General features: G+C 41.4%; 1 protein-coding gene across 1 annotated transcript in view; it reads left to right on the top strand.

Annotated features, from left to right (window-relative positions):
* Positions 1-21,680, top strand: part of slc1a7a (solute carrier family 1 member 7a) — a gene marked incomplete at both ends in the record, with an annotated part of 45,076 nt that extends 23,396 nt beyond the window's left edge. The window contains 9 exons of the mRNA XM_080778676.1: positions 981-1,196; positions 3,903-3,945; positions 6,223-6,451; positions 8,418-8,517; positions 11,893-12,126; positions 17,937-18,131; positions 19,579-19,713; positions 20,558-20,657; positions 21,420-21,680. Of these exons, the coding sequence (XP_080634802.1) occupies positions 981-1,196; positions 3,903-3,945; positions 6,223-6,451; positions 8,418-8,517; positions 11,893-12,126; positions 17,937-18,131; positions 19,579-19,713; positions 20,558-20,657; positions 21,420-21,680 (1,513 nt within the window). The remainder of the gene's footprint in view (positions 1-980; positions 1,197-3,902; positions 3,946-6,222; positions 6,452-8,417; positions 8,518-11,892; positions 12,127-17,936; positions 18,132-19,578; positions 19,714-20,557; positions 20,658-21,419) is intronic.
* Between the last annotated feature and the right edge of the window lie 1,229 nt (positions 21,681-22,909).

Raw genomic sequence — 22,909 nt, 5'->3', positions numbered from 1 at the left:
CTGTCACGGGTTGCTCCCATGGCTCGCTAAATAACAACTATCTATAGGAGCTACCCTGACCTAAAATACGTGGATGGACGTGTGAGCGTGCATGTGTCGTGATGTTGTATGCATATGTCAAACTAAATCAAAAATGGCACGGTCCCCCGTATCAACAACACTCACAGGTCCACTCACCTGCTGGCTAGAGCCTAATGCCCCTAATGCCCCTAATTGAACGTAAGTACATAACACACAATACCATTCCATACATACTGTTCTCATTATACTTAAAACACCCACTCACAGATGCACACGAGTGTGGGCAGGCACGGTCGTAAGTGCGCACGTCCACACGCACACACACGCACACACCCTTGTGATAATGTATACGTATGTCTGTTGTTAAGTATGTTGTACTGTTTGTAATGAGTTTGTAAGTGCCCAGTTTAGGACATGAATAACCTTGACCTTGACCCGGCCACACAATACCACAGAGCACAGATTGCGTTGCCACGCTAATAACTACACAGCGTTTACCTGGCACTAGAGTTGAGGAACTTGGACGGAGAGGGGGTGAGCTGGGAGTCGACATTTTCTGTTGACCGCAACAATGCCTTTTAACATCCACTGTAGTATAATGGTTAGCTGGGTATAACTGTTGTACTTTACCTGTGCTGCGAAGAATACATAGTCAAACTGACAGCTTGGAGTGGACCTGAATTATTTTGCGTGCGTCATACAAGTGTCTACTACTCTCATTCTTAGCTCCTCGGCTCACAGCTTTTAAACAGCCTACAGCCGCAATACGTACTATCAAAATTATTTTGTTATTGTTATTCCTAACATGTATTAATCTCTTTGTCTCTTGTGTGTTTCTCTGTGTGTTTCTCTGTGTGTGTGTGTGTGTGTGTGTGTGTGTGTGTGTGTGTGTGCGTGTGTGTGTGTGTGTGCGCGTGTGTGCGTGTGTGCGCGTGTCTGTTTCTGTTTCCATACATCAGTCTGATGTCAGGACTGGCTGCCCTGGATGCCAAGTGTTCCAGCCGCCTGGGAATCATGACTGTCTCATACTACTTGTGGACCACATTCGTGGCGGTGGTGGTGGGCATCGTCATGGTGTCCATCATCCACCCCGGAGGCGCCGCGCAGAAGGAGGACAACGAGGACAACGTCAAGCCAATCATGAGCTCCGCTGACGCCTTGCTGGATCTCATTCGGTAAGGCAGTGGTCCCCAACCATGGGGTCTGGGTGGGCCCTAGCCTGGCTAATAAGCCAGACTAATATCACACTGGCTGATTCGTGTCTGGCTTATTAGCCAGGCTAGGTGGGCCCCTCCTTGCATGACAGATCAAAGGTGGGGGCCTTTGCTTTGTCATGACAGACATTTCTTGAAGGTAAGCCCCAGAGCCATGTGCCAGTGGGTTACCATGCGTCGCTAAGCTAATTATTGGTGCTGAGGGGTGAGGTTGGTGAGAAGGGTGAAGTGTGTCAGTGTGACAGTTGGTCTACGCCTACGGGCTAATGTCAACAGCACAGGTTGACATTAGTGTGCCAGGCATCTCTACAGTCAGACTATTACTGACCAATTGAACCTCAGTATCTTTATTCTTGGGCTAACATTTGCCAAAAGGCAGAGAGATTTGGTGTAGTGAGATGGAAAGTAACTAGTTGCAACAATGGTCCCTTTATTTTTTATACGTTTTTTTAGGGTTTCCCAAACCATGTTTCCCAAACAAAGATCAATTTTTGGGTCACACAAACTCACTAGTAAAGACATTGTTATATTTATAGGTAGGTCAAGGGAGTAATAAATAACTGAATAACTATATTCTGTTACTCTTTATTGATATAGTGTTTGTTCAGAGTCCCTGTCTCTCCAGCTCTTCAGTAAACAGAAATTGCATTTTCAGGTCAGGATTTATCCATTCAGGAGAGAGAACTCACACAGGATACAGATTAGGGTGACATTGGAAGTTGTGTCGAACTAAATGAGCAGACAAAATTGGAACTGTTACAGTTTAAAATTTAAGCTGATATATATAGGTATTCTCTCCTGATTGCAAATTGCAACCCATCTGAAAATGTATTTTCTGTTTATTAAAGAGCTGGAGAGACAATTAAGGGAGACACATGTTACTGAACATACACTCTATAGCAATGAGTATACCTTTAAACTTTAAAACTTAACCCCCTCTTAAGAAATAAATAGTAATCAAAAGATTTTAAAGAATATCCCCCCTAAGTTCCCTAACCCCCCCCCCCACGTTGAGTCGTCAACACGTTGTGAGCTTGTAGCTATTTTCACTACTTTTGAAATATGGCATGATGTATTCATGATGTATTTCTGGGTTCCAGGGAGACACCACATTTCTCTTTTGTGTCTTGAGGTAAAATGTTTGGAAACCCACAGTGCATCTGTGCGATTTATGCTGCATTCACAACTGATGTGGCCAGAGAAACACAGAGCCTTCCTGTTGCATGGATGAACATAAATCATCTGTGCACTCAAGCTCTGAGTGTGTGTGTGTGTGTGTGTGTGTGTGTGTGTGTGTGTGTGTGTGTGTGTGTGTGTGTGTGTGTGTGTGTGTGTGTGTGTGTGTGTGTGTGTGTGTGTGTGTGTGTGTGTGTGTGTGTGTGTGTGTGTGTGTGTGTGTGTGTGTGTGTGTGTGCGTATGTATGTGGGAGTGTGTTTTGCAGAGCACAGCTGTGCTTTGGATTTATCTCTTAAAGCTTCTTTAGACTCTCATTTATCATGGCAGCATATGTGTGTGTGTGGGGGGGGGGGGCGTGTGCGTGTGCGTGTGTGTGTGTGTGTGTGCGTGTGGGAGTGTGAGTGTGTGCACGTGCGCACTTACGACCGTGCCTGCCCACACTCGTGTGCATCTGTGAGTGGGTGTTTTAAGTATAATGAGAACAGTATGTATGGAATGGTATTGTGTGTTATGTACTTACGTTCAATTAGGGGCATTGGGGTCAGTGTCAATCCATTAGCCTGTGGCTGAATGCTTAAGTGGTGAAATCCATGTAGAATATAACATATTGGCTTTTACACACTTTTCCCCAGACAATTGCATTAGCCCTAGAACACTATAGGCCCACAGTAAATATTGTCACACTATCACTATATACTATGAGTATAATGAGTATAATAAAATTATTTGACCCAATTTCCATAAAAAATATTTCTCATCAAAATATATTTAAAGTACAATAATGCATAGCAAATTGAGGTACCCTTTAATATTTCAACATGAAATTAAAATTTAAAAAAAAAGAAAAAAAATTGGTATCATTGGGCAAGGGCAACCCTATAAAAAAATCAAAATCGGTGAATCTTTTGGCGTATCGTTAAAGAAAATTGAGCTGGGAACTTGTTCCTGCATGGGGGTAACAGGACAACTCACCCTTTTTCCGTTTTCCTCCCGGAATTTTCCCCAGTGGCTGCCCCCTCCCCACCCCCTTTTGAAGCATCCGGATAAACGCAAAGTTAAGCCCAGCTGCGTGGAGTTTCATCATGCTATATATATGCACAGGCCCGCCTGCAGTTCTCTCTTCCATCAGTATGCTCGCTGGCTTCACCGTTGGCCAGCCGTTCTGGGGGCTTGGAACTAACATAGTATTCTTTAACCCATATCCCATATGAGGTCGATTCTACCCAATAAATTAATTCTAAATCTCAACTGATTTCTGAAAAACTTGTTTTATTCAAAGATTTGCACACATTTTCAAGAATAAAAAAAAAGATCAGATCTAGTGCGGTACTATAGCACCTCAGCTTGCAATAAAAATATATATTTGAAATATTGAAATGTACAGTATTTAAAGCCTACACTCAGTAATTGCTTTCTTTCCCAACCAGTCAAACATTTTAGCTGCTTTCATCTTTTCAGATACTAATGATTTTCATCATTTTCTTTCCTAGCAACATGTTCCCGGCCAACTTGGTTCAAGCTACTTTTCAACAGGTAAGCAAATCTTGTGGCTTTCTAAGTGAATCCAAGGGAATGTCAATGTCAAGGGAAATATGACTAAATTGGAAGAAAGAAACCATAATTCGCTTCGCGGCCTTCACAGAACGCTTCCACAGTCATCTGTTGCAATCCTTACTTCAGAATATTTGCTTCTTTCTTTTTCAACGGTACACCTCCAGGAGGTCTTATCTTACTCTTTGGTGTTCCTTTTCTTTTTTTCCCTGCTGGGGCCTCATGAAATGACATCAATGACTTGCTATCAGTCATTGTTGAGGTCTTGCCTCAGTATGTGTCCAATCATATTCCATCTACACAGCTTCACCACCTCACCACCTCACCTCTAGCGGCTTCATTTTTAGCGGAGTATTCTTCATATACGGTAGTCATGTATTATGCAGCACAGACATCGACTGCCTTTTCCATGTTTCACATCCGTACTTCCATAGCCCATAGCAATATTGCACATAATCTCAGTCTGGAAACCTGATGCAACTGCCTGTGCAAAAAATAAATAGTAATGGGCCATGGCAGGCTCACATAATGTACATCTCTTTTCTCTAAGTATTATTAGGAGCACTGGCTGCCTTTAATAAGGCACCCAGGGAAGTAGGGGTCAGGATGGATTTCTTTTTTACACCTACTGGGCGAGGCGGTGACCTCTGTCCACTCAGCTACTGTCACCCATAATAATAATAATATTAATAATAATTTAGCATGGATTTTTTTTTCAATAATATTTTTATTGGCTTTTTTATAACATACATTACATACAGTACATTCACTCACTCACACACACTTGCACTTGCACTTGTACAAAACAAAAGTATCTAAATAAGAAAAAAGAAAAAAAACATTTGTGTAGTTCTTTAGTTTTCAGTTCTGTTTCTTTTCCTCTTAAACAATAGTCTGTATAGTATTCATATATGTCTCCCACAGCTGGGCAAAATCATTCTGTCTGCCCCTAACTATATACGTAAGTCTTTTCAGTCCAATACAGTTCATAATTTCCTTTTGCCACATCCTCAGTGTTGGAGCGTCTGTGTTTTTCCAGCATAGCGCAACCGCTCTCCTTGCTTGAAGAAGTCCAAAATCCAAGATTTTTGTCTGGTTAGTTGTCTGTAAAAAGTTCTTTGGATATATTCCAAGTATACCGAGTTTTGCGTTTAGCGGAACTGTAGTTCTATATATTTCCGACAGACACGTTCCAAAATATTTTCATTTTAGGACACTCCCACATACAATGAAATAGGGTACCTTTCTCTGTTAAACATTTAGTACAAACATCTGGAATACTAACGGACATATGATGGAGTTTAACAGGAGTTATATACATTCTCATTAACCATTTATATTGAAGTAGTTTAAACCTTGTGTTTATGGTCTGTTTTTGTGCTTTTAAACATGCCTGTTTCCACTCTGTCTCATCGATGTCTTCTCGAATGTCTAGTTTCCAAGCATTTAATTTGTCTATTGTTGAATCAGTACTGTAGTCAACTAACAGGTTATAGTATACCGATATGCCTCCCTTCTCTTCTGAGATCAGTGTTTTCTCAAGTATTGATAGGGGTGGTATATACATTATCCGAACATATTTTGATGAAATGTAGCTTTTTAACTGTAGATATTTAAAAAAATGTTTATTTGGGATTTGGTATCTTTGGCATAAGTGTTCAAATGAGAGCATCACTCCATCAGTATAAAGGTCCATTATTTTCTTGATACCTTTGTTGTTCCATAGCTTAAAACCTCCATAATTTTTGGCAGGTACAAACTGGTCATTGCCCCATATGGGAGTGAACTGGGATAGTGTAGTGGTAAATCTGGGATGGATTCTTGTTAGATGTTTACCCATATTGGGGGTGAGGTGTTTTTAAAATAATACGATGCACCCGTCAGCTGAGCTGCCATGTAATACCATCTAAGGTTAGGCATCTGGAGTCCCCCTCTTTCATAAGGCAGATATAGCAAATTGAAGCGAAGTCTAGATTTCCTTCCGTTCCAAACAAATCTGCTAAATAGTTTAGTTAAATGATCAAAAAAGATACTTGGAAGTGGTAATGGGATTGTTTGAAAATAGTATATACATTTTGGCAATAATTTAGCATGGATAGGGAAAGAACCTATAACGCAGGAGTAAGTGAATACATGCATACGCACGCACGCACGCACGCACACACACAGAATACATACAGAATACATACAGAATACACACAGTAATAGTATACACAGACATGGACAGTACTGATATCATTGCTGTGCTTGGCATTGCAGTATCGTACCCAGAGCATCCCGGTTCCCATCGCCAAGCCCACGGTGTCTCAGCTGATGGACGAGACCACGCGGCGGCTGTTCGTCTACGGCATCCAGGACGACAACGGCTCCGACATCCAGAACTTCTCCCTGGATCTGACTCCACCGCCCGACGTCATCATGCGCACGTCTCCTGGCACCAGCGAGGGCATGAACGTGCTGGGGATTGTCATCTTCTCTGCCACCATGGGTAAGAGGCCTGCTCCACATAATGGGCACTGCCCCCCCCCCCCCCTGGCCTGTGCAAACCCAGAGGATGGCTAATTAATACTGTACAAACATTAGTTATCTTGAGAGCAACCATGTAAATGTGTACTCTAAATGTTCTCTGTCCACCGATTGGTTGTTATTTAGCTCTGTAGCACACAATTTAATCCTGGGGGGAACATTTGCCAAAAACAGCCGATCTACGTCATGTTGCAACGAGTTGTCCGTTGCAACATAATGTTATCTTATGTCTCACACAGGGGTGTAAACACAGAATGTTGATTGCTTGGTGGTTCCAACACATGCTCCCTGGGAGAATCTATCTAGATCATCCATATTGATTTTGATCACATCTCCTCTCCTCTATCATACTGTTTCTCATTTTCAGTAGGCTATATTTGTATTGAGCTGTTTGTTTTGGACGATGTCAGACTGTGGTAGTGTGAGGCCAGAACGATGTGGTGTGAGGTCAGGACGTGAACTCACTGATCTACACGCACGCAGGCAGGCAGGCAGGCACGCACGCAGGCAGGCAGGCACGCAGGCAGGCAGGCACGCACGCACAGCATGCAAAACAACTTTTTTCTCTTATACATTTGAGGACTGCATGATCAGCAGGAGAGCCCTTACATCTAAGATCAGCTCAGGGACCAACATGGGGGCCAAATAAATAGACCCGTAACGATCTGTAACTCTGAGAGTGTAATTAAATGGAACCATGTGGTTCCAATTTGGTTTCAATGTGTTCACTCAGAGTTAAACAAAGCCTGAGGATTCTACAGTGTAGAATCAAATGGGGGCCTAATGCATATCAAGCTGGGGGTTGAGAACCACTCATCTGGTCCCACAAGTAGGACAACTTTTCCATTAATTTGCACACAAAATACATGTAAAAATCTAACAGGCAGATTGCCATGATGAAGCGTGCTTCCCATACGGTCAGTGATTGTTTCGGTTTAAAAAGAAATGAAAACAAATCTCTTTTTTTGTTAAGGTTAAATCACTATATTTTTTATAGTGATCATTGATATATAGTGTTTGTTCAATAACAGGGGTCTCCCTGTCTCTCCAGCAGAATACATTTCAGGTATACTGTACAGTAGGTGACAAAATGTAGGTGTTTCAGTTCCAATTTTCCTAATAAGTTCATAATTGTGTCATCACGTACAATTCCACTTTTTTAAAAATCAGACTGAGTTCTCTATCCCGATTGGATAAAATTGGTATCCTGATCTGCATTTTCTGTTTAATAAAAAGTTGGGGAGACATGGAGTCCCTGTTACTGAACAAACACTCTATAGCAATGAATACTTATTTTAACCAAAGAAACTTACCTCACTTAACTCTGACGGTGTGTGTGTGTGTGTGTGTGTGTGTGTGTGTGTGTGTGTGTGTGTGTGTGTGTGTGTGTGTGTGCGTGTGCGTGTGCGTGTGTGTGCGTGCGTGCGTGCGTGCGTGCGTGTGACACGTGTGTGTGTGTGTTTGTGTGTGGTTCAGCTGAGGATTGGTGAGTGATGATGGCTCAGTTGAGTTGTGAGCGCGCAGAACAATATTTACAGTACCAGGCAGTTGCACACAGCAAGTTCTGATGTTTATTGCGACCGTATGGTGTGAGTGTGGATACATAGACATAGAGCATATGAGAAATGGGAATGAACAGACAGACAGAGTGGGGAAACAACAGATACATCTTGCATCTTGGTGCACAGGTGTGTCAGTCTATCTGATAATGCGGTTGTCAGGTGTATCAGTAAGTTCTTATGCAGATGAGAGTGAATCAACAAATGTATTTACTGCTCAATCAGATACATGTCAGTCCTTAATCATACGGTATAATCATAACCTTTGTAGCTCTCCACCCGAGAGCAACGATTTGTGCTTGACCGCAATCAAAATGTTTTTTTTTTACGTCCAATCACACCACCATTTGCTGTGTTGTGTCTTTTCAGGTATAATGCTGGGCAGAATGGGGCCTAATGGCACCGCGTTGGTCAATTTCTGTCAGAGTGTGAACGAGGCTGTTCTAAAGATAGTCGCCATTGTCATCTGGTAAGGCCAGGAAGGTGAAGGCCCTCCTCACTCTTCTTCACTCACACACTGTGACTTGACACTACATTTTCTCCACACAAGGTGTGAACATTATTTTGGTTAGGCCGAAGGTAGCCTTTCAAATGAAAATGTGTCCTTTCCTCACATGCACTTGCTGTGTAATACCACTTAAATTCAAGCCTTCTCAACAGCGTGGAGAAGAACATTAACATAGTTAGAAGATCAAAATAGCATGTACATTATACATCTTGGCTATGCATTAATTCTACCCCTCTGCCTGTCTTTTTTGCTGGCTTATTCACACAACGCATAATTATGATTCTTCTCCACTGAACCGATCAGGTTGCTGTAGGCATTTCTGCACGTTAGACAGATGCCAGTTTAATTTGTTGACCTGACATACTATAGTTTGTATAGTTACAATTATTATAATGTTTATATGATTGGTTCTTGGTTTACCCAATGATCCTAGAATACTGAGGCACTGTCTTACTGTTAGTGGCTCTGGATTAAGAGCATTATGCAATTTTTTGCGTTGGGCAGAAACCTTGTATGTCCATCATCCTTTTATGTTTTTTCATAAATGAATGGCCTGTTTTATACTTTATTGTTACAGTGTTGTGACAGTAGCAACAATCTTTGAAAATGTTTGCATATGATTACCAAAAGTTTTAAAGTTTTAAAATGCTTCAGTATGTCTGTAGGTGTTTAGTCGAAAAGTCACAATAGAGCAGGGAAGGACTCCCACACAGGAATAATAAAGAGATGCTATTTGCATATAAAAGCCTTCATTAAAAGATCGATCTGCCCAGACTGACCATAGTCCCTGCATGGACTGAAACGTTGCCATACTGCTTTCAGCCCTCCATCTTTTAATGAAGGCTCTTATATGCAAACAAGACCTATAAGACATGGCTATAGTGTGATCTCTTTATTCCTGTGTGCATTTCCTTCCCGGCGCTTTTTAATAAATACATTAATATTGAATGAAAATATTACCCAGAGCGTATAATAACTACATAATAAGCAGAGCCTTAGATATAGACAGAGTTACGCAAACTGCGTTCACTTCATGGGGCCAGTCCAATGGCAGCTCTCCTACATAGACTTCTATTGAGCGTGGGGACAACCAACTGGTCCTGGACCGGAAGTAGGCAGAAATGCATTGGATTCAGCCCAGCTTTAATGATCTTAAATTCCTTTATTTTAGATTGTTTTGTAGTAATAGTACAACATAAACATTAAAGAGACTTTAGTTGTTACTGTACAATACTTTAAAACAGTTGTCATCGGCCTGGGCCGTGGCTCAGCGGTCCAGGCACCTTGGCTGGTAACCCAGTCTGGCAGTGTGCCGCGGGTTCGACTCCCGATCCCGACGGCCTTTACTGCATGTCTTCCCCCCATCTCTCTCCCCATTTCCTGTCAGCCTACTGTCTGTCCCTCCATATAAAAATAAAGACGAAAGCCACAAAAAAGATTATTTAAAAAAACAGTCATCAGTGGCGTTTCCAAGAATTACATTTTGGGCAGGCAAGAATTACATTTTGGGCATGCATGATGTGTTAATTGTCGTCGTCCCGCGCACAATCACAAAGGTTTTTTAAAGAGACCTGCCAGACAGTAGGATACAAAGTCTAAAAGGAATGCATATACATTCGCATGGGTGATTGAGGGTAGTGCTCTATACGTGCAACGGCCAATCCGCTGTCCACTAATAGTTCTCAGGTCTTGTTTTTGTCCTAGTGTATGGATTTTGGCCAGGCAGAAAATGGATTCCGCCTGTCCTCGCCTTATTGTAGATACGCCTCTGGTTGTCATGTTGCACACATGCTTAAAATAGCTCTTGTTTGCGCTGCCTTCGTTGAAAACAATGTATTTCCAACTCCAGCTTGGCTCAGTTCAGGGCTGCATGAACAGCGCTCGAGTGCTCGGTTTCTGTCCCCTCTATATCGTAACTCTTCTATTAGATGGTTCTGATAATAACTACATTGGATCCATTCATTTAGAATACAGGTTGCTTTTTCCATTTCCTGAAAAGCAATGGTTTATGTTATGGATATACAAGGTTTCAAGGGTGCACGTGCAACAGTTAATCAAACGTAACTAATTAATATCAATGATTATAAAAAACAAATATTTATTATTCATTTTAACGTATTTTTACCTTTTTTGCAAGCTCACAACGCTAATGTTGTGAGCTTGTATGTCAGCTATTTTTGCTATTTTGCATGACACTGTTGTAGGACAAAGTATAACAAAGGATTAATCAGACAATTTAATCAATTATAAAAAAATCCATTCGAATGTTTTCACTCCTATTTGGTGATACAGTATATCAACATATCAACAGTTGATACAGTCGATCATCCTAATTATTTGAAGAAAATAAAATAATGGATAGTTGCAGCCCTAGTTTCAATACACTGGCTCCTATAGCTGCAACTGTACAACATCAACATGCACAACAACTAGAGTCGACCAAGTATGTTGCTATAACCAGTGGTGGAAAGTAACTAAGTACATTTACATAAGTACTATTGGAGGTATTTGTACTTTATTTGGATATTTCCAATTTTTAATACTATTACTTGTGCTCCACTACATTTCAGATCCAAATATTGTATTTTTACTCCACTACATTTATTTGAAAACTTTAGGTACTAGTTACCTAGATTTGTTTTTTTCAAAAACTATTACATAAACCATTTCAGCTCTATATACATTTCAGTCGTTTGAAAATAGCAGATCTACAAGATCTACAAGCTCACAATGCGTCACAATGTGAGCTTTTAGATCTGATATTTTCAAAAGATGTTTATACATTTTAAATATATGAAATGAGACATTCTGCATAATTAGAGGTCCAGGTGTTATTTTGTGCAAAAGCTCCTTATTGGCTATTTCCCCTACCATAAGCCCTAAATTAATTGCATTGAATGGGAATTGAATGGGGCTATGGGGTGTTGTGCTAATTTGCTTATTTCCATCGCTCAAAATTATAATTTCTTTGTATATATCCTCTCTTCATAATGTAAATAATATCCCAAGCGGCACACTTTACTACTTCTTTCGATGGAAATAAGCGTAACACCCCATAGCCCCATTCAATTCCCATTCAATGCAATTCATTGAAGGGTTATGTTAGGGAAAATAGCCAATAAGGAGTTTTTGCACAAAAAAACACCTGGACCTACAAAGAAAGGTAAGAAAGATAAAAAAGCATTCTAGCATGGAATTCTCCTTTAAGTACATTTTGATGCTGATAAACCGGACGTATTTCTAAAATTGCAGTATTTGTACTTTCCCTTAAGTAAAAAAAACGAGTACTTTTTCCACCCACTGGCTTTAACGACACGTGTCCCGGCCATTCCCAAGGTATTTCCCGTTTGGGATTGTGTTCCTGGTGGCGGGGAAGATCCTGGAGATGGACGACCCTTCGGCCATGGGGAAGAAGCTGGGCTTCTACGCCATCACGGTGGTGATGGGGCTGATACTGCACGGCCTCTTCATCCTGCCCGCCATGTACTTCTTCATCACCAAGAAGAGCCCCATCGTCTACATCAGGGGCATCCTGCAGGCCCTGCTCATATCGCTGGCCACCTCGTCCAGGTGAACACACAGCACATTTTCATTTGGTTTTAGTCTTTCCAATACAATTTCCTTTGGTTTTAGTCATATTTTAGTCACCTGTTAGTCTAGTTTTAAACACAGTTTAAGTGTAGATCATGTTTTAATGATCTCATGTGGTTGTCAGAAAAAACTATCAATATATTATAAAAGCTATGCGCATGCATAAAGTGAGTGGCAAAGTGAATGGCAAAGTGAGTTTAACGTCGTTTAATGCAATCAGATAGGATTTTTCTGTTTGGATGTATGGACTGTCAAGGCCAGAAAGTAGATTTGTGCCACTCAGTAGGCATTCCCGCAAAACCTCTGGGTATGGTGATGATGTCACGTGCATATACCTTATATATACCTATATTGATAAGTTAGTATTGGAAAAAGAAGAAAATACAGTAGGCTACAGTAGGGGTTCTCAAACCATGGGTCGCGACCCCTCTGGGAAGAGGGCAGATTTATGGGCCCGGCCAATCAGAACAGGGCAGGTTTAGGGCCTGGCCAATCAGAAGAGGGCAGGTTTAGGGCCCCGCCAATCAGAAGAGGGCAGGTTTAGGGCCCGGCCAATCAGAAGAGGGCAGGTTTTTGGGCCTGGCTAATCAGAAGAGGGCAGGTTTAGGGCCCAGCCAATCAGAACAGGGCAGGTTTAAGGCACGGCCAATCAGAAGAGGGCAGGTTTAGGGCCCGGCCAATCAGAAGAGTCAGGGGGTCGCCAAATTATTTTGGGGGTCCCCAAAATAAAACAAAAATGCTGAATGGCTGCAATTAAAAATTAAAATGTAAATCTAGAGTTCACATAGTCCATGCAAAAACTTTGATTATATCTGGTTTCAGTATTTATTTATGATGTATTCTCACTATTATTAAGGTTATTGTAGTGGTCAATTTGTATTGGTGGTGGTTTTCGGGGGTCCCCAGCCAAAAAATGTTGAGAACCCCTGGGCTACAGTACAGAATCTACATACGTGCAGCAGAAGACTCTCCAAAGAGTGCAAAAAAACCTTAACAGTAGCAATTCGGAGCAAGATAGAGTCGGAGAACTAATGTAGTTCATATGAATAATGCATAAACTAAAGCTCACATGCATGATTAATTCACTATTTCAGCCTGCTAAGCTGCTACAGTAAGTATAGCCTACTGTATACAGCTGTTATCTTGGTCAGCCCAATTACTTATTATTAGATACCTGCATATCATCAGTGTTTCTCTCCAATGACTCAAATTAAAATGTCTTGTTTCCGACCACACGTACATTTTTTATCACACCAAAGAAAGAATAGGCCTAATTAAATCTAATTGTACACCTGTTTTGTTAATGTATGTGCTTGCTGATTGCTGATGTAAATTAAATATAGTTCAGTCAGACAACTCACGAATAGATTTAACCAATATTTATTATAGAATGAGAATACAAGTATGCATATGATATTTATCTTGGCGTTAGGCTCTGCAGCATTTTCTCCCTGCACCATCATAAAACAAGAGCAGGGAGATAGATATGCAATAAACCCCCATGGGGAACATAAATAACAGTGCTGGGGGGTGGTGGTGGGAGTAAACATCACATAACAACCAGGAACCATGTTACATAAGTTATGTAACATTGGTTAAAGGAGGCGAGAATATACCAATTGTTAGGTATAAATTGATACCTAGATGAATACTTCGATAGCTCAGCCAAAAAACCCAAATGCAGTGCTGTCTTTACCTTAAAAATGAGTGAATTGCCCTTTAAATCCTGAATGTATAAAGACAGCCACTGAACTGAACCATAACAATGTAAGTAATTTGGAGACGTAGAAACTTCTGAGAAAGGTTTCAGGTTTTACAATGTTTTAGTAGGTAATAAATTCAATTTACAGAGAAATGTATTACAAGTTCAGTACAATTACAATATAATTTAGAGTGATCAAAAGTTCCAATATGGATCCGAACTCCTCTTCTGGCCGTTAGTAATACAATTATAGTCAAAATGACGCAATGTTGTCCGTCTATTGTGATTGGAGGAGCGTCCCACGTTGGGAGGGCATGCCGAGAGGGCATGAAGCTATTGTCATCGTGACCCGATAACTCTCTTTCCCTACAAAAACTCTAGCTGATCTCCTTCCAAGAGTTGTTATCTACTGGCCAAGGCCAAGTACATGTAGGCTAAAATCAAAACAGGCCTCTCAGTAATAGTATTGCGAGTTTACTGACTGGGGAAAGTTAATAGAGACAGTACATCTGAACCTGGCGTCAGGAAATCCATAATATAAATATGATAAAATAATATAAAGGATAATAAGGGCTGAGATGATTAGGCACGTGCATGGTGACATGACATTAATAGGATGATGTTGTCATAAACATGGTGCAAACATCGAAACAGGACCTAGGCCATGGGTAAATGATGATATGGGAGAGTAAGGGTGACAAAATAAGAATGACCTAATATGAACACGGGCTGGGCCAAAGTTAAGGATGATATGGAAGATTGTCCAGCTTGACATGACATGTAAACAACATATCAATTTTATCCATCAAACCATATGCAGAGGAAGTAGTCCGCCCAATTTGACTGCCACATCAGCGAATGACGTGTGGGACTTGCACACACTTACACTATACACCCACATAGTAATGCAGCATATTAACCCCTTGAGTATATGTGCGCCCTTGAGCACAGCATTCTCAGTTCCCTGCAGAATAGAGCATATAATTATAATAAAGGCTCAATCTAAATGTAAATACACATAGGCGCATGCTCTCTCTCTCTCTCGATCTCTCTCTCTCTCTCTGGCCCAATCCCAATTGGAATTGCCTCCCTCAAGCCCTGAGCCCTGAACCCTCATTGACTTTAGTCACGTCAGCTGTAACAGTATGTTTTAACAGCGGGAGACCAACGGCGAGCATCGCTTGAATTTCATTGGCTATCGCCCAATCACCCACTATCGCCGGACGACGTCGCCCAAAGATGAATTATTTTTATCTTTTCAGCCGACGTTCCTCCACCCACTTTTCGACCATGGCCTGTTCTCCTGCTATCGCCTCTAGCGCCAGTAGTTGCCGGGTCCCATTGACAAATAATGCACTCTTTGCCAAAGTCAGCATCGATGCTGACTTTGGCAAAGGGCACATAAAGGGGCGGGGCTGAGCCCTCACTGACTTACCGATTTCAAATGGGACATCTCTCAAGCCCTCGCAGACTTCACATGAACGCGCAGCTAAGTCGCGCAGCTAAGTCATTGAATCAGCAAGGGAGCGGATTGGGATTGGGCCTCTCTTTCTCTCTCTCTCTGCCTCTCATAATGTTTGCCCTTTTGATGTCAATTTTAGACATTGACCTTTTTTGCAGTGGTGAATAGTAACTAAGTACATTTACTTAGATGTTGAGGTATTTGTACTTTAATTGAGTCTTTGTAGATTTTGATTATTATTACAAACTACATTTCGGCCATTTGAAAAGTTTTTTTTATTGTCATTGCCGGGGTAAACAATACACTTTATACACAAGTAACAATAATAATAATAATAAAGTGAAGAAATGTATCGAGTAGTTCAGTCAACAGACATGGAAGGAAAAAAGAGAGAAAAGAAAAGGAAAGAGGAAGGGGGGGTGTCATCAATCAAAGACAATGATAAATAGTACTGTATATGCGAGTTACAGAACGTACCATACATATTCTTTTCTATCTACCCACATATTGTACAATCATATATCACATTAAACATTCATAATCTCTTTGTAGAAATACATCTTGGTAATGTTAAATCTCGATGCGTGCGAAGGGCGTCCATTTCTTAATAAATTGCTCATTTTGTAGCTTCACCAAATAAGTAATTTCTTCCATGTCTCTAATTTATTTTATTTTATTCAGCCATTGTTCGTGGGTTGGAGGGTGTTTTCCTAGCCAATTTATTGTGATAGTCTTTTTGGCCGCTGTTAACAATATCTGGAGGAGGTACACCTTTTTCCTACCTTCAAACCCAGTCGATAGGCTACTACTCCTAGAATAGCTGTCTTGAAATCTTGTGGTATCTGAGTGTCAAACACTCATGACATTAATGTCATTAAAAACAGTATTCCAGAATTGCTGTAACTTAGGACATGTGATAGAAATATTTCTATCAAATACTTTAGAGACTATAAGGACTGTATGTAATAAATATATATTAGCATCGATAGCAGAGCTTGGAGCTCCGGAACTGTATAAATACTTTTGAAAGTAATCTAATTACCCTAAATACTCTTCACCAAAATAGAAGCAGAGTGCTTGTAACCTTACAGAAATGGTTATAAAAACCTTTTAGACTATAATGAGTAAAAGTCAGAGTATAACAGAGTTAACCAAAATACCTTAGAATGAATTGACCGACACAAGGAAGAAAGACAGTGCACAAGCAGAACTTGGAGGGAGGTTCAATCAGATAATGCAAGACGTCACTGAATATTGCATTCAGAAACTATCTCACGGGGCAGAGATAGTCCGGATATGAATATCAGTTAGTGTAACCGGGGGACAAGGCATATCGTCACGTTAGTATAATACAAGTCTGCTAGAGAGAATACTAACTAAGGGAAAAAACATGTTGTTTCACAGAGGCTGGGTGTTATGGCAATCGGAAACAAAACAATTCTTATCTACCCACGCTGGCTAGGGGAGAAGTATTACTGTCTAAACGCTGGGGCCGAAATGAGTGGGACACAGTGCATAAAATGTAAGTCACAGGGCAACATGAGCTTCATTCGCCAAATAACAGATCTACAAATGAAAAATACCTATCAACACGTCCAAAAGATATGCGTATGGTTACCGTTCTGTTCACCACATTCCCTCCAGGACTCAGTTGTAGGAGTAGTGCCTGTGTAGCCCCCAGCCAAGACCCAGCCTGCAACAGCCCTGCCAATCGGGCTCAGCCCTATAGAGCATCTCAGTCCCTCCTTTTAAGCGTCGTACGAAGCCAACTCTTGACGTGACAAATCATGACAACACACAATATTTTGGACCAAACAAATAATTACAAAGAAGAAAAACAACAACAAAAAGTGTTGTAACCTGCCGTTTTTTCCTACTTTCTAATTCTTTGTTTGGCCCGAAAAATTGTGCTTGTTGTCGTGATTGGTCACGACAAGAGTTGGCTTTGTCCGCGGCGTAAACGTCTTTAAATAAATACTTTCTGAAAAGTCTATGGGGAAAATGAACGGGGATTTCTTTTCCGGGTCTCTCGAGGGGGCGGGACTGCGACGCTCTATTGGCACGACAGGTTGCGTGTTTGGTCTGGTGAGTGGGAGGCCCGGGTTCAATCCCCGCTTTCTGCACATTGCTACAATCTGGTAAAGGCCACTTTATGTAGTTTGTAATTTCAAAAAAATGAACTTTTACTAAATATTCTAATTACTTGGGATGTTACAAGGCCACTTATTCCAGCAGATGACTGAAGAACGTTCAGCATGTTGAATAGCGTTGTTACAGTATAGGGCTGACCAAAGGGCTGACCATGCTCCATTCCCCCACACAGCGGTGGAAAGTAACTTTTTTATACTTGGGATATAAAAAAATAGCAGATCTACAAGCACACGTGCCATATTTAACCACTGTATACACATTTGAGTACTTCTACTTTGGCACATTAATTAAGTATTTCTTTAATGCCAATACCTTTGTACTTTTACTCAAGTACATTTTTGAATACAGGACTTTTTCAGTGTGTGGATCGAGTATCTTTTACATTTTGTGGGATCACTACTTTTACTTGAAAGCATGCATGTCAGCTCTGAGAGTATACCACCACAGCACTGACTGTGCCCCCTCCGCCCACAGCTCTGCTACTCTGCCTATAACCTTCAAGTGCCTCCTGGAGAACAACCACATTGACCGACGCATCATCCGCTTCGTGCTGCCTGTGGGGGCCACCATCAACATGGACGGCACCGCGCTTTACGAGGCCGTGGCAGCCATCTTCATAGCCCAGGTCAACAACTACGAGCTGGACTTTGGCCAGATCATCACCATAAGGTGAGCCGAAGGATTTTTTACTGATCTCGTTGGGGCGGCCCACTGGGCCGAGTCTACTATGGGGTTCTGTGTGTGTGTGGCTGTGCCTTTAACATGTCCATTGCAGCGCTGGATTGGAGGGCGGAGCCAGAGATGATTAGTTGAAGGGGAGACACCTGGCCATTGTCTCTCCAAACACTATTTAAGAGACCTGCTCTCACAGCACCACAGATCTGCTTTTGTCCACAGGCTGCAGGGGCGGCCGCAGGAGAGAAGTCTTGTTAATTTCTTTGTTTTGCTTTGAAGTTTTGGGCAGCATGTTTCCCTGCCAATTTCATTTGGAAACTTCAATTCTTTAATTACTATTATTCAACTATGTAAAAAAAGAAAATCTTCGTTATGGCCCCAGAGCCAGCCATAACATCGTGGACACAGAAAACCCTTCCTCCCATCCGTAAACATAGGAAAGAAGACATAGTTGTAAATGTAGAAAAAGGAGAGAAGAAAGAGGGAAAGGAGTGCATGTCTGTTTGGCTGGAGGTTAAAATCCCCAACAAGGTGCTATTTGGTACAAATGTATTTGCAAAAAAGAGTTGAATCCTCAAATATAGGCCTACTGTAGAACATGGGTTTTGTAAGGAAAACCTGAAAGGTAATTCTAAGCTTTCAAACATATATAATATAATACAAGTATAATATTTGCCTCTGAGATGCACTGTAGTGGAGTAGAAGTGAAAAGGTATTTCGAAAAATGGAAATACTCCAAAACGGTTACATTTCAGGATTCAAATTGCAAAAGTAGAAGATCTATACACAAGCTCAAAATGCGTCGCTTCACGCTGTGTTTCCAGCTTGTGGATCTGCTACTTTTGATGTCCGAACGCAACATTATATCTGACAACAACTCTCCATCCCTCCCTGTGATGTGATGTTTGTGTAATAACATTAAGCAGTCCTCATGGTCTGCAGTCTGCCGTACAGTGGCTTATAATCCCTCCTGATGGTAAAACCCATATGACCTGTATTACTCATTTCCCTTATCACGCCAGGATCATAATCATTTCCCTTCCATTGCCGTTCTGGTGCCGTCTGACTGGGAGGAAAAACTCCATCTGTGCTTTAGAAAAAGATTCAGGGTGGGGTTATGGTTAGGATACTGACACCAGGACACTGACAATGACACAGGGATACTGACCATGAAACTGACAGCAGGATACTGACCATGAAACTGACAGCAGGATACTGACCATGAAACTGACACTAGGATACTGATGAGAGTGTAGAAATGGAACCAAATGGACCCATATTTGTTTGAGAATCTCTAGTAATCTATACTAAACAAATATTATACAGCCAGTGCATAGAGCCTATTGCCATGCTGATGCTGGTATGATGATCGCATATTGACTATACTGTAAGTGCCCTGTCTGAACTAACGTTATGCTCCATGTCACTTGATCTCTGCCAGTATCACTGCCACCGCAGCCAGCATCGGTGCTGCTGGGATCCCTCAGGCGGGTCTAGTCACCATGGTGATAGTGCTGACCTCTGTGGGCCTGCCCACCGATGACATCACTCTGATCATTGCGGTCGACTGGGCGCTGTAAGTACTGTAAATCCATCCCACTGATGGAACATTCAATCAAGCAATGGAAATACATTGTTATGCATAGCATGCCTTCAGTGCAGGACATGGCTGTCATGTTGTTGCTGTTGCCAATGCTTATGTATTGCATGATTAATAGTCCACACAAAAATAAGCTGCCCTTGAGGTTATTGGAATGTGTGTGCCAATACTTTTTGTATTTGAGTTCTATGACAGTTATTGTGCTGCATTTAAAGCTGCAATCCATAATCCATCCATGTCTAATGATGAATAGAGCTATTTGGAATGATGTCTGACTCTGAACTACAATTAAAATATCAGCACACCGCCCCGTTTCCACCAGGGTTGAAGTGGTTCAGTATTTCTTCCAGCCATATTGAACCAGTGCAGAGCGTTTCCACTGAAAATGAATTGGTTCAGAACCAGAAAAGAAAAAAATGGCCGCCGGTGCCCGGTTCTATGAAAGCACCAAGGTTCCAAGAATCTAGAACGGAACCAGTTCTAGACCAAAGTTATTTTGGTGGAAAACGGGCCCTAGTGTCCAAACTGGTGCACTGTCTGCTTCAAATAACTTTACTGACATTGTCAACCAGTCAGTGTCGTACCTAACCTACTAAACTGTCTCAATGAAAAATTGGGGAAACCACTTCCAGCCACCATACAGATTGTTTAAAATGAAGTTGTATTTATTAAAATAGGTCTTGAATTGTGGCTTCAAAGGAAACTGGACATTGCAATAATTCAATGAATGCATAATCAATTGCTAAAGGGGCATGGCTGTAATTATATTTATATTTTCATTATTTTGATACAACCAATAACCATAATTTTTTTATTCCAGGGATCGATTCAGAACCATGGTGAATGTGATGGGTGATGCCTTGGCCACAGGGATCATGGCTCATATTTGTAGAAAAGACTTTATCAAGGAAGGAGAACAGGTGAGAGGTGTTGTAAAAATGTGACATCAAGTAGCTGAATGTTGTCTTTTGCACCGTTGAATCCAAATTAACCAGAGGTCATTCCCATGCTGGCTTTTTGTCAAAATTAATTTTTTGCCACAGACATACAAAATGAGTATTACCAGAAACAGAGTTAATTTTGTTTCGTTTTTACACTCTCAGAGTTATGTGGGTCCTTGCAAATAAAACATTTGAGAACCAGTGACCACTAATACTAGTAGTGGACTCATAATGTGCCATAGTGTCGTAGTAAAATCACTGTCATACATATTCTAAAAAGTCAGCTTGTTGACATTCAGTATTTGGGTATTGTGATCAAATTAAGAACATTATAATGGTGAGTGAAACAGAAAATAAAACATTTGCCACAGAGAAGACAAAGTCCTTGACTCCGACACATTTAGTCTGTGTACAGACATATTGATGACCGCTGAAACTAACTCTGATGTACTGTTTGTCTGTGTAAAGACATATTGATGACCGCTGAAACTAACTCTGATGTACTGTTTGTCTGTGTACAGACATATTGATGACCGCTGAAACTAACTCTGATGTACTGTTTGTCTGTGTACAGACATATTGATGACCGCTGAAACTAACTCTGATGTACTGTTTGTCTGTGTACAGACATATTGACGACTGCTGAAACTAACTCTGATGTACTGTTTGTCTGTGTACAGACATATTGATGACCGCTGAAACTAACTCTGATGTACTGTTTGCGTTGCGTCCGCCGTGCAGGTGCCACTTATCTGTGAGACCAAGCCAATGATCAGCATCCAGCAGATGATGAGCTACCAGAACCAGACCAACGGCTGCTATCAGCCGCCTCAACACGGGCTCCACCAGGTGTCCCCGGAAGTGGCTCGCCTGATGCAGCTGGAGGAAGGCGTGCGGCCCGCAGCAAAGAAAAAGCACCACGGGGCCCAGCACAAGAGAGAGCACCGAGAGAACAAGGACCAGTGCAACGTTGACATGAACGGACTGGAGACAAATGTATGAAGTATAAAAGGGTTGGCACATCTGTAGTGGCCGGGCAGGGAGACACAGTGGAGCGTTGCTGTGGTGGAACTGGAAGGTATTAAAACGTGCACACAGACTCACACACAAGCAAGCCTTTTCCTTCAAGATGTACCACCTGCCGGGATGGATAGACAATCCTGGAATGAAACCAACTGAGAAAGACAATTTTCTACAGAATCTAAACAATGACCCACAGTTGTCGTGTGTGTGTGTGTGTGTGTGTGTGTGTGTGTGTGTGTGTGTGTGTGTGTGTGTTTGTGTGTGTGATCCCTGATCGATGGCGTGCCGTAGAGCCAGAGGGAGGGCGCAAATAAGCGCTGGAGCCCTCAGGAAATACGTTTTCCAACAGAGGGTTTACCCAGTGCAGCTGTGAGCCGAAATGGACAATAGGTAATATCAGATGTAATGTCCCTTATTGGACCGTGCGAGAAGAAAGAACATGCTCAATGGCCTGTTATTATATAATTTGTTGTCATAATGTGTGTTGGGGTGTGGGGCTTTCTTCTGGTTTTTTGTTTTATTTTGTTTTGTTTTAAACTTTTGTATAGGCCTATTCTTTATTTATTTTTTATTCACGCATTATCTGCTGAAAGAAAAAGACACTATCAAATGCAAAGTTGCCTCAAACCCCCATAGACTGGGCTTTTCGACACATTTACGCACTTTCTTATGGTTCATTCACTCTTTTTCAGTTGTGCCGCATTTTGGCCAATCTGCACGTTTAATCAATCAATTCTTTCTTTGCCCAAGATCATCATGTCCACCCAGTTTTTGCAAATCCATTGAATAGCTGTTTGACAACAGCCGTTGGTAATTTGCATAGGTAATTAATCGATAATGGGAAGATTAAACAAATGCTCAACTTGTCAGGTGTTCCTTTGGTCAACATTTTAACACACACAGGTTGAAGATATTATTTTTTCAACTGAGATTAAATCACTGGTTCGCAACGTCGGATTCAGGCACCACCAGGGGGTTCAAATGGACTATTATGGGCCTGTGTACAAATGGAATTAACCAAATGGTCCCAAAGGTATAAAGAATAGGTGGGCCCCGGACCCGACTTGAGAAACGGTGTATAATTAAACAGTCTGCGTTACCTTTCCTTGCACTTTTGTGTCTGCCTTGTAATCCCTGAGTCTAAACTGCATGGATACTGTGCTCTGCTTCATATCCCATGTATTCCCTCTTTGCCTTAAACGACCAAA

This window comes from Protomyctophum bolini, assembly GCF_963924005.1.
Source record: "Protomyctophum bolini genome assembly, chromosome: 12".
NCBI lineage: Eukaryota > Metazoa > Chordata > Actinopteri > Myctophiformes > Myctophidae > Protomyctophum > Protomyctophum bolini.
Note: the sequence above shows the minus strand (reverse complement) of the source record. Positions and strands in the feature narration are given on the sequence as shown.